Genomic DNA, 12,901 nt, shown 5'->3' with positions numbered 1-12,901 from the left:
CCGCAGAGGGACGCGGAGGCCGGCGCCGAGCCGTGCGCGCGCGCCTGCAGGACCAACCTGGACGAGCGCGAGTCGTACTGCGCGAGCGAATTCGGTGAGCCGGCCCGCCCTCCCGCCCAGGCTGGCCTTTCCCAGCCGAGCGCGCCACACCCTAGAGAAACCCGCGCGTGCGATCCTAGAAACGAACGCACCGGGAGTGAGAGAGGAAGTCAGTGTAATGCTTGTCTCCAAACTCTGTTTTTTGAAAGCAGCAGTGAACGGAATCGTGCACGATGTGGATGTGCTCGGCGCAGGAATCCGGCTGGTGACTCTGCTGGTGGACCGGGACGGGCTGTACAAGATGAACCGTCTGTACATCACGCCGGACGGGTTTTTCTTCCGCGTCCACATGTTAGCCCTAGACTCCTCGAGTTGCAATAAGCCATGTCCAGAACTTAAACCTGGTATAGAAACTGACCCAAATGACTACTTCCTATGTACTTTATGCCACCATTTGTAACGTGGATGCCACAGCCCGGTTTCTGTTGATCACCCCAGGCTTCTCTTTTGGGAGGGAGGTAGTATTGAAACATGAATAGAATTTAGACGGCAGGTGTCATTCCGGCCACCCTGGATTTAGGCCCCATCAGTCCCCCGCCACCACACAAAGCTGGGAACAGCACCGATTAGCGAAAACAGGCTCGCGATAAATCTGTGTTGACAAATGGAGCGAATGAGAAATACCCTTGCCAGAAGGGATGACTGAAGTGCTTCCCGCAGAGTTTAGAAATGCTTCTCTTTTGGGAGAGGGGGCAGGGAGTAAATACCCACCCCCACGCTTTTGTAGATTGCTCTGGAAAATGCTTCTGATACTGTGATTAGGACCTTTGTTCTGTAATATTGACCCTTACAGGTTGATAATGTGGTTATCTTCTAAAGTCACTATGCTGTTTCCACCTGTTGCCTGTAGTTTATTTATTTTTGAGACAGAGTCTAATTATGTCGCCCTTGGTAGAGTGCTGTAGCGTCACAGCTCACAGCAACCTCAAACTCTTGGGCTTAAGTGATTCTCTTACCTCAGACTCCCACGTAGCTGGGACTACAGGCGCTGCCACAACACCTGGCTTTTTTGTTGCAGTTGTCACTGTTTAGCTGGCTCGGGCTGGGTTCGAACCTGCCAGCCTCGGTGTATGGTGACCAGTGTGTAACCACTGTGCTATGGGCGCCGCCCCGCCCCGCCACGCCCCATTGCCGGTAGTTTAAATGTCTTGAGTTTCAATAGGTGGAGCAATAGATTTGAACTTAGGTACTTCTTAAAGAAAGGCCTTACAATTTCTTATTGTTTCATGGCATTTACAAGACACTATTAATTTCTATTTTGGTTATTTTGTTCAGGCAGCAGGTACATCGTCATGGGCCACATCTACCATAAGAGACGGCAGCTCCCTGCAGCTCTGCTCCAGGTCCTGAGAGGGCGCCTCCGTCCAGGGGATGGACTGCTCAGGAGCAGCAGCAGCTACGTGAAAAGGTTTAACCGAAAAAGGGAAGGGCAAGTTCAAGGTGCGGTTCATACCCAATGCATCTGAAACGCCCCACCTGGCATTTCTGGATCACAAAAGAGACTTGGAATTCAGCAAGGGGGATGTGAAAGGTCTATCTTCATCTAAGAGGGTCTTCCTTTAGAAGAGGGCCCATAGCTCCTTCGTGGGTGAGCTGCATAGTTCCAACTCTAATCTTGGAGGTGTCACTATCTTATTTACAAAATGCTTCTTAATGGTATTCTGAGCTCAGTGGCAAGGTTATGCAACTGTAGTGCCAGTGATTCCTACAGCTCAGACAATTGACCTGTCCGGTTAACAGATCACTGCTTCATGTTAAGGTTTTAAATTATTTTAATTTAATACATTCCGTAGTAGAAATAGTTCACAAAAAACCATTTTCTTAAATTTAAATATACAACTCTGAATAGTTTATATAATGTATCAAACCAAATTTTATACTCAAACCATCACATTTTAAATTCTGTACAGAACAGTAAGTGCGCTAGTCAAAAGCCATTCACGTAAGAAATGTCATTTAGATCCAACACTAGGGTCAGAGCCCAGGACAAGTGTTAACATTTTACATTTAAAGAATACTTAAGACCTTAATTCAAGCAAAAGAGTTCCTGATGTACCAAAATGTATGATAAAGCAATGATTATTCTCATGCCTCCCTGCTCCGTTAGTAACTTCTGTTTTGTGCCGAACTGGCAATTATCCCAGTGCTCTACGGATTCTGGATGTATCTGATGTCATTTTTCTATTGAGACCAAGTATCCTGTGTCATGTTTGTGTTTGTAAAGCAGTAAATCTTGCCTTGAAATCAGATCTTGGATGCACCTGTTTTGTTTTTGGTTTAACCTAAATGAGCCTCCAAGGTTTGAGAAAACACCTTTCTCAAACTTACTCCAAATACCCTGACACCAATATTCATCAATGACAGCTTACAAGTGATTTGTAAACTTTTCCCATTTGGTAGCTGAAGGTTTAATCACTAGCTAAATTTAATACTGATTTTATACTTGAGTCTTGAAAGACATCAGTGCCCCCGCCCCCAGATCAGGCTGTACCAGTTAATTTGGCCACAGTGAATAGAGACACCGGTGAGGCATGGATGGAGACTACTGCCTCAAGAAAGGAATCGCACTAGAAAGAGTAAAACAGCCCATCTCCAGGTGATGAGCTTTATTCTGTAATGGCACACAGTAGCAATAAACACCTAAAAGACATTCAAGACGGGACACCAAGAAATTCATGGCACACAAGCAGCACGAGACATTATAATGTCTGATTGTTATGTTATTTGTTCTAAACCTGGGAAACAGACGTAAAAGAAAGTTGAGAGGTTCTTGTTCAGTATTACTGAGGGATTTTCAGGGAATTTTCCAAAAATGAGTCTTGTCCAAACTTACTAAAAATTTTACTAGAATTGCCTTTTGGGGAGTCAACTGCATTACTACACGAACTATTGGCAACAGAGTATGCAGCTAATGAAGAGCTTTTGAGTTAGTTTTCAGATAAAATTGTCTCTGGCAAAAACATGAACACAGGCATAAAATAGTGCCAGTCAAAAAAGCCAAAGTCAAATTTTTAAATGTCAAAAGGCTAGCTAGGCAGCAATCTTGAGTGGCATGATGGGAAAAATTACAAAATGGCCAGATAAATCATAGGTTGGATGCTCAGAAGTTAAAGTTGTAAATAGCTGTGGCTTAAGAGAAAAAGAAATCACTTTTATGATTTAATCACTTTAGGTGTGGCAGGCACCTGTAGACCCAGCTACTTGGGAGGCTGAGGCAAGACAATTGCTTAAGCCAGTGGTTCTCAACCTTCCTAATGCCTCCTAATGCCGCGACCCTTTCATACAGTTCCTCATGTAGTGGTGACCCTCAACCATAAAATTACTTTCGTTGCTACTTCATAACTGTAATTTTGCTACTGTTACGAACGGTAATGTAAATATCTGATGTGCAGGATGTATTTTCATTGTTACAAAGGGGTCACAACTCACAGGTTGAGAACTGCTGGCTTAAGCCTAAGAGTTTGAGCTTGCTGTGAGCTGCGATGCCACAGCACTGTACCGAGGGCAACATAGAGAGACTGTCTCCAAAAAAAACAAAAAAAATCACTTTTACATACACCAAAGGTTAGGATTGGACTTAGCTTGATGTGAAATACTCAGTTTCTGGGATGTTCTAGAAACACAAAAAATGCCAGAGCCTTGTAATATGTGTGATACTGGGGGAGGGGTGTCCGACGGTTAACATGTACACCCTGGCAAACACACGCAAGCTGGTTTCTTAGAAACTTCCTGGATAAAAGTTAAGGCTTTCTTTCAAGACCACTTCTGTAAGGGAAGACTAGTGGGGCTCAAGCAGCTGTGGGTATAGGGACGTGCCAGGAGGCAGGCAGTAATGGTAATGCCCGGTTAGGCAAACAAGGTCAAGAAGAAACACCTGTCAATATCCAGTCAGTACCGTGGGTACAATCTTTAATTTTACAGAAAATTTTAATGATCCCATTGCAACTCTCAGAAAAAAAAAAAAATTAAGGAGTGACTTCATCATAGTTTCTAATCCCTTTGTCCTATTAACAGATTTTTCTTAGCAAATGGGTTTGTGTGCCAGAGCCTAAGGGCCCTTTGTGCGCATGTGCACACGTGATAGCCCCTCATCAATAGCATCCCTCCTTCCAATTAAGCTGTTACTATAGATTCAAGGGGAAAAAGTACTTGTTTTTCTTTTGGTAGGGAAAGGTCTTTAAATTTTTTTGGTGGGGTGGTACTAGCTTTTTACAACTACCTTTTAAAGAAATCATTTGGCATTGTTTATATTTCTCTTGAAATCTTTTCTAAGGTTGAAGAGGCACATTTGGATGCAAACATTTAAAAACGGACCTGCTGCCTACAGTCATAACTCCACATTAGGACATATTTGAGTAAGCAACCACACAATGAGAGCAGGACTTTGTCATTTTTAAAATGTAGCTTATTTCTTCAGTCAAATTTGGTCCAAATGGATAAAGCAGTATGATCTTCTATGAAGAGAATTTTTGGTGTATCAGGCATACCTCAGCATGTTTCAAAATTATCAAAACTACTTTTCAGCTGGCTATGCTCGCCTCCCAAGTATTTCTAAGCCGCTGCTCAATCCACAAGATGGCATCATTCTCATTTTCAGGACAAGAAACCCGAGACTGATGGTAATAGTCTCAATTCTGACTGTGAAAAGAGTGAATGCTGTAATAACCATGTCACTCTGTCAGCGTGCAGAGCTGTGAAAAGCCACCCAAAACACACAGAGCAGCAGGGAGTTGGCCTAATAGAAATGAGCAGGAAAAGGAAAGAACTTTGATTCGCGGATTCTACGAAGGCAGATTACAAACAGCAGCAAATCTCAGTCTCACTAAATAACATTCTAGGCCACTTGAAATAGAAAAAGGTAATTAAGGGCTGTGCTTCAGAAAATACCTATGAAAATTCACAATTTTTAAAAAGCTACTGCAAGGTATTAACTAAATACAAATCCTGCAGAATATGGATAGGAGAAGAAAGCCTTACCAATATTACGAAAATACTTCTTCTGAAATGGTTTCAAGGACTGTGAACTAGGCAGATTGAAGCCTAACAAGCTCTGAAAACACTGTTAGCCGAGGAAATTGACTGATGCGAGTTAAATGTATTTACAGGTCCAAAGCGTGGGGCAGAAACACCCTAACAGTACCACAAAATGTGCACTATACTCCTTGGATTATTGAAAGCCAAGCAGCTGTAGTATGTATATCTCACTGACTAGCAGAGGCTTGTCAAAGAATACTCATAGAAAAGCAGCTTTTGGAACTCATTATGACTTACAAGAATGTATGTTTTCCAAAAATCACTTCTGAAAGACTAAAGCTCTGTAGTTGAGAAAACTATAAAATGTCTTTATTTATATGGTGATAGAAATTGTAAAATCCTTTATACCATTAAATACGCATATGAAATTAACATCTTCCTGGTCTCAGGATATCCATAAAGTTTACCCTTTTTTTGGTACAATCTGGCAATGCCAACAGTTACAGAAAATGTATCAACCAACCAGCCATTGTTTCATTAGAAACTGCACCAAATCCAATGTCAAAAACATTACTTTATTTTTCTAGGATGAAATGTCCTATTACGTACAAAAGAAGTGTTGTTTAGAATTTGCCACAATTTGTTAAAAACATAGCAATCTATTGCCTACAGATAGGAAAGTTCTTGCTGCAACAAGTTTTAAATGATTAAGCTCATATATAGTTTTATATATGTGAATAAATAGTACAGATATACTGTGACATGATGAGATGCAGAATAATTTTATAATTCATTAAAATGTAAGATTCTTGCATCGGCACAGTGCATACAATATGTAACATTGTTTTAAAAGGACAAAATAGCCTCTATTTAGCTACTTCCATCTTAGTAGGTTAAGCAAAAACTTCGTTTCCATGTTTTCATGTTGAGGAATTAGTCTCTTTAGTTTGTAAGCATTAGGTTTAAGTGCCATCTTTATGTACAAAAAACGAGTGGGCTTCCTCAGATAGAACTAACCCAGAATAACCTGCACACCTGAGCCTGGAATAAGAAAGAAGCGGGATCTGTAGTAACATCTTTTAAGAAACTAAGGTCTGGGAAAGGTTTTGCATAGCAGGGCGACATTAAACAGAAGGAAACTTTAAAAAAACAAATAATCAGATAAATTCCAGAACTTGGTAGGCCAAAGCTAGTATGAATTAGTGCAAAATCTAGTAAAATTTTTGCAAAGCTGCGTCGTAATTGAACAATGGCAGATTTTATAGACGCTATTATTACAATGCAGTAATACAATGTGTAAGAACACTGAAAGAAAAAACATGCAAACTATACTTTCCTCCGTTATTTCCATTTTCTTCCTACTTGTTGAAACTACTTTTCCTTATATGGACGAAACAAACAAACCTAACCAACAAACAACAAAATACAAAGAGGATGAGGTCATCCAAAAAACTTCATAAAATAACAGTTGTCTGTAACTGGTGATTTGCCTGGTCACGTCCGTGTAGGTACGGGTGATGGCAATGTGTGTTTTGTCACCTTATCTTTTTACTTAGTACGATCAATTGATGCAAAAGGATTAGCACCCCTGAAGATTGTTCTCTGATGTGATGACAATGAATGATGGGAATGACTGGGAATTATAAAACTGAGGGCCACCCGGAGAAACCCAGGTACCCTTAGATTCCTCTGAGCCCTGCAGCTCCCCCTCCCCAGAAAAGCTAACAGATAATCATCAGCGCACATTCAAAGACACCTCCATCTGTGGGAGAAAAAATTATCTCCATTTATTTTGTTTCATATACATCCATAGTTGAATTTTAATACAAAAAGGAAAAATTAGAATCTGACAAATGTTTACAAACAAGATACCTTCAAATAGATTTTACTCATTTTAGCCTGGTGCAGAGTAATTGACAAATTGTACTTGTTATATTCAAGGCAACAGAGTCTGTAGTCCAGGACCACTTAGCCCAACCTTTATGCAAGCTTAATTTTTATCTACCATGAACAATAAACTCATTGTTGATTCCCAGTTGTGTGTGTGTGTGTGCACATGTGTACATAGCAGCTCCTTTCATAGAAAGAAAAGACATCTAGAGGTCGTCTTGTACTTTTACCTACAGGAATCATGATAAGATACAGGATGGATTACGTGTAACCAGGGCTGGATTTTATAAGAAAAAATAATTAGCTGACAAATGAGGGCAGCAATAAAAAAGCGTCTTTTTTGCAACAATAAATAAATACAGTCAAAGTTTTCTGTGAGACTCTAAACCAGCTTCTTCACTGAAGAGCAGACGTGGCATTTCCATGGAGTTACACTTGACCCCATAGTATCTTTTTTTCTTGCTTTCTTTTTCTTTTTTTTTTTTTTCAATAAACAAAGTTTTCCCGCTTCTGCCACAATAATAAAACCATTTGATCTTGACAAGATAATGGTGTCGTTGACTTTGCTTTTCTCTTGTCCGTTGGACAAAATTGGCCAAGAATATAATTGGACTGTTATGACCAATAAAAACGAAGTTTAGGTCTTGTCAGGATAGCCTGACTAAAAACATCTGGCTCCTTAATTTAAAATAGTTCAGACAACCAGATTCTTGCTGTGTTTTATGTTAGGGTAACACGCTGAACTTTAAGAAGCTGTAGACTGCAGTTTGTTGTTATGAGACCTACAGAATATAGAGAAAAGGGAACAATTAAGCACCCTTCATTTTGAAAACAATGATGCTTTATGTGGATGCCAAGGCCAGTCAGTCTGGGAGAAGCAGCCATGTTCTTTCATTCACCCTTGGCAAGCAAATATAAGGAAACAATTAAGAAATTTTTAACCTATAATATTAAAACGTTTCACTGTACACTACACATGATAACTCACTGGAAAAAGCCAATATTTAAAAAAATATATATATTTGTCTAATAAAGATTACAACATTTTCAGCCAATAGGACAAATAGAGACATTTACAGAAGCATTACCATTGTGGTAAAAGGGGTGTGTGTGTGTGTGTGTGTGTGTGTGTGTGTGTGCACATGTTTATTTACAATGATTTGGGGAATATGAAGGGAAAAAATTATGTTAAAAGAGGAGAAGTAGCAATATTAAAATCACATTTTTCTATTAAAGTCCAGAAAGTCTCCCTTCTAGTTTCACAGTTTTATTCACAACTTCTGTTAGTAAACCAAATTATTTTACAGTTACCAGGACTAAGTAAAAATACTTTATATTGCAATAGCAGATAAATACAGTATTCCAAGAGTTTACAATTTTTAAATACATTGTTCAACATGGCTGCTAGAATAAATGGTTTACCACTATACATCTTTTTTTAACATTAAAAAATTATATTAACTAATCTGAACTTTGGGGGGGCAATTTTGAATTAGGTAATCACGTGGTACAATAAAACAAAGAGTGACCCCAACATCCAGTTCTGATTCCAGTTAAAAATTCAGACTAAAGATATCACAATCTGTAAGAAAAGAAAGAATATGGATGGTATAAATGATGAATTATAACAAAGTATAGTAATGAAAATAATGAGCAGACAATGCTGAAGATCATAAATTAAAAATGGGGAAATATGGCAAAAGAAACACTGGAAATCCATAAATAAACCAAGTTTCAATGGCTGGTGACTTACTTGTTTCATTCTGCCTTAAAAACAGAAATCAAGAGAAATTCCCTACAAGGCAACAGTGAAGTGCCATGACACACAACTCTTGACACTGCAAATTATTTATTTACGTAGAACTGAGAAACTTCTCAATTCAGCTCCCAGGTTCCTTAATGAAAATTATGTAAACTTGAGTATATAAAAAACCACATAAATAACCAGGTGAGAAGATAGCCTAAGTGGCCCCTTTACTGCCCAGGCCCAGCCTATGCCTCCTTCTCTCCTTCCCCAAGTTCCTTTGTTCTGCCACAGGCTCAACCAGGCCTTTTCCTCGCCTCCATCAGCAGCTGCTACCACTCATGCTTCAGCTTCTGCCTGCAAGCCTGGCAGCCTGGCTTCTACCTTGAAGTTACTGCCAAAGGCCTTCCCAATTTAAAAAAGCAATTATAGAAATTATTGCAGGACGTACAAATCAAAAGGCACAGAGGGGCCGTAATGAGAGCTGGGCTCCTCTGTCCCACCAGTATTCAATCTCAAGTCCAGGCTCCTTAGGATCAATCACTTTTGACTTTTTAGTTCTTTGGGTAGTTAAGATTTCATACTCTGCTATTTCTTTTTATAACAACATTATTCTTTGTTCACTTTTTGAGACAGAATCTCATTCTGTGCCCTGGGTAGAGTACCATGGTGTCATAGCTCACAGCAACCTCAAACTCTTGGGCTTGAACAATCCTCTTGCCTTAGCCTCTTGAGTAGCTGGGACTACATGTGTCTACCACTACACCAGGCTAGTTATTTTAGTTTTAGTAGAAACAGGGTCTCGATCTTATACAGGCTGGCCTTGAACTCCTGAGCTCAAGTAATCCACACATTTTGGCCTTCTAGGATATTGGGATTCCAGGTGTGAGCCATTGTGCCTGGCCAACTTAATTTGTTTAAACTCTGCTATGAGAAATGAGAACTACACTCACTTAATCATTTTCCCACCTCTTCCTTTGAGTTTTCTTTCCCTTTAATTAAAATCTATAGTGTTTTGGGCTGGGCACAGTGGCTCACGCCTGTAATCCCAGCATTTGGGAGGCCGAGGCAGGTAGACTGCCTGAGCTCACAGGTTCGAGACCAGCCTGAGCCAGAGTGAGACCCTGTCTCTAAAAATAGCCGGGTGTTGTGGTGGGTATCTGTAGTCCCTGCTACTTGGGAGGCTGAGGCAAGAGAATTGCTTGAGCCCAAGAGTTTGTGGTTGCTGTGAGCTGTGACACCACAACACTTTAACAAGGGTGACAAAGTGAGACTCTGACTTAAAAAAAAAAAAGTCTATAATGTTCTATCTATAGATCGCTTCCAAAATCACTATTATGACCATATAAATATTTTTCTTTGCATCACTTAGTATTCTACTAAGAAGGTTTTCTTATACAACTTCTGTTTTTGTGCAGTTTCTAATTGCCTTTCACTTTTATCCCTTACGTTCTTTGCCATAATCATAGCCTTATATTTTTCTGTCTTAAATGATCTAATGTATGAATTATTTTCTTTCTCCAGACATCTCCCTCTCTCCTGCCATTTGGACTGCCCGCTATGCAGGCCTGCTGTACAAATGTTACTGGGAGTCAGAGTAATTCTCATTGCTTTTGTGAACCTCTTATTTCCTGAACCCAAGATCTTATTTTCTTCATTTGCTTCTGTATTTTTGCTAGCACGCAGACTGCCAAGAAATGACACACTTGTTTGGCTGGATGCAGAATTCTAGGCTGAAAGCAATTTTTCCTTAAACTTTTGGATTTATACCTCCGTAATCTAGCATTAAATGTTGCAGTAGAAAATCCCAATACCAGTCAAATTCTTATTATTTTACATGCAGTCTGTTTTATCTCCTTTAGGAGCCTTTGTGTTTTTGAGACAGTCTTACTTTGTCATGGCTGAAAGAGAGCCCTCTTATCACAACTCACAGCAACCTAAAACTGTTGGGCTCAAGTGATTCTCTTGCCTTAGCCTCTCAAGTAGCTGGAACTACAGGTGCCCACCACAACACCCAGCTATTTTTTTTTTTTTTTTTTTAGAGACTGAGCTTCACTTTATCACCCTCGGTAGAGTGCCATGGCATCACACAGCTCACAGCAACTGCCAGCTCTTGGGCTTAGGCGATTCTCTTGCTTCAGCCTCCCAAGTAGCTGGGACTACAGGTACCCGTCACAACACCCAGCTATTTTTTTGTTGCAGTTCGACTGGGACCGGGTTTGAACCCACCACCCTTGGTATATGGGGCCGGCGCCCTACCCACTGAGTCACAGGCACAGCCCACACCCAACTATTTTTATTCTTTTCATTTTTTATTTTTTTGAGACAGTCTTAAGCTGTCACCCTGGGTAGAGTGCTGTGGCATCAGAGCTCACAGCAACCTCAAACTCTTGGGCTTAAGCAATTCTCTTGCCTTTGCCTCTCAAGTAGCTGGGACTGCAGGCACCCACCACAACATCCGGCTATTTTTTAGTTGTAGTTGTCATTGTTGTTCGGCAGGCCCAGGCTGAATTCGAACCTGCCAGCTCTCGTGTATGTGGCTGGGGCCTCAGCCACTGAGCTACGTGCACCGAGTCAATGCCCAGCTAGTTTTAGAGATGAGGTCTTACTCTTGCTCAGACTGGCCTTAAGCTCATGAGCTCAGGCAATCTACCCGCACTGGCCTTCCAGAATGCTAGGATTACAGGCACGAGCCAGTGGGCCCAGCCCAATATTCCAGAATTTATTTGTGAGATTGCTGAATTTTATTAGCTAACTGGTTTCTATTACATTCTTTTCAGTACTATGAACTTATGCTTTCTTTTTTTTTTTTTTTAAATTACAGGCACCACCACAACACCTGACTACTTTTATTTTATTATTATTATTATTATTTTGCAGTTTTTGGCCAGGGCTGGGTTTGAACCCACCACCTCTGGCATATGGGGCTGACGCCCTACTCCTTTGAGCCATAGGCGCCGCCCTGAACTTATGCTTTCATATTTCTTTATTATTATATTATTTTCCAGACCACTTTGTCACATTAAGTTTTCTTCCTCCTTAAGTTTTATAAGTAACGGGTTAAGAAACAGAGAATAAAAAAAAGGCTATATTTTAGAGATTTTGAAAAGTTTCTTGGTTCTTGGTCTGCCTGCCTGCCTTCTTTCCTTGCCTATACCGTGTTTCCCTGAAAACAAGACATTGTCTTATATTTATTTTTTCTCAAGAAGACACACTAGGGCTTATTTTCATGGGATGTCTTCCTCTTCATGCTGAAATGCACGGCATGGCTATGCAGCTTATCTGCATAGCCACACCCATCACTAGGTCTTATTATCAACGTAAGGCTTATATTTAACAAATGCACAGAAAGCGTGCTAGGGCTTATTTTTTTGGATAGGTCTTATTTTGGGGGAAACACGGTAGTATTTGATTCCTTTGCTGAGAAAGTACCGTAGCTAGGTTAGTCCTTCATTTACTTTATGTGAACTGACTCTAAAATAGTTGCTGGTAACCATTTTCCTTGCTACAGGAGAAGAGACAAAACGCCCTCTATATTTTCCTCAGAGTGAAATTACTAGGTAGAGTGCTGATTCTCACACCTTGGAATGGAGGTCCTTTAGGAGTCCATTAGCTAACACATGGATGTCTAGTCCCTGACCCAGCCCAGGTCTACTCAACCTCAATATCTGGGGATGATCAAGCTTATGGGCCACTGGAAGGGGGGATGGTGAGTAATGACTCTCAAGGGATGTGGAGTGGTGGCAGTCACCATGGGAAAGGAAATCAGGCCTCTGTTGAAAAGAAGAAAATCAGGCCTGAGAATGGGGTTGAGGTTAAGAAACAGAGTGCGTGAAGGTCACAGTAACTGAATGTCCTGCAAGGTTGGTCAACGCTTTTATGTTACTAGAGGTTCAGAGAAACGGCCTATGAACTTAAAGGCCAGCTTTGCTCAGAGAATACAATATCCAGAAAAATGTAATAATTTATGATTTTAAACATATAGCAAATATAAATCAAGGGGCAAGTGTTATAAATACCCTGTTTTATTGTCTAACCTTTGCTCCATAGAACAGTCATTTCCATACTTCTATTTCCCAATAGTTCAATGAGACCAAGAGCTCTTATTACCTCTATACATGTCCTGTAGCTTTTTAAGACAGCATTTTGCAATCTACAAGCATCTGATAAACGCTTTTGGCGGGGGGGGGGGGG

General features: G+C 40.5%; 2 protein-coding genes across 9 annotated transcripts in view; one reads left to right on the top strand and one right to left on the bottom strand.

Moving 5' to 3' along the window:
- The first annotated feature begins 6 nt into the window (after nt 1-6).
- CUNH17orf58 (chromosome unknown C17orf58 homolog) lies at nt 7-2,346 on the top strand. The gene is made up of 3 exons (XM_003786192.3): nt 7-94; nt 252-443; nt 1,375-2,346. The coding sequence occupies exons 2-3, from the start codon at nt 341-343 to the stop codon at nt 1,563-1,565; spliced, it is 294 nt and encodes a 97-aa protein (XP_003786240.1). The 5' UTR covers nt 7-94; nt 252-340; the 3' UTR covers nt 1,566-2,346.
- A 4,488-nt stretch (nt 2,347-6,834) lies between these two features.
- Nucleotides 6,835-12,901, bottom strand: part of BPTF (bromodomain PHD finger transcription factor) — a 153,550-nt gene continuing 147,483 nt past the window's right edge. For 7 of the 8 annotated variants that reach the window (XM_023510993.1, XM_012803136.1, XM_023510994.1 and 4 more), the window contains one exon: nt 6,835-7,745. In XM_023510993.1, coding sequence (XP_023366761.1) covers nt 7,709-7,745 — 37 coding nt within the window. In that variant the 3' untranslated portion in view covers nt 6,835-7,708. Of the gene's footprint in view, nt 8,546-12,901 lie in introns of all 8 variants that reach the window. The other variant, XM_023510988.1, reaches the window with a different exon arrangement.

Source organism: Otolemur garnettii, unplaced genomic scaffold (genome assembly GCF_000181295.1).
Source record: "Otolemur garnettii isolate 467f Iridium unplaced genomic scaffold, OtoGar3 scaffold00018, whole genome shotgun sequence".
Taxonomy (NCBI): Eukaryota; Metazoa; Chordata; class Mammalia; order Primates; family Galagidae; genus Otolemur; species Otolemur garnettii.
The sequence above is the reverse complement of the archived record's forward strand: the minus strand, read 5'-3'. Positions and strand labels throughout refer to the sequence as shown.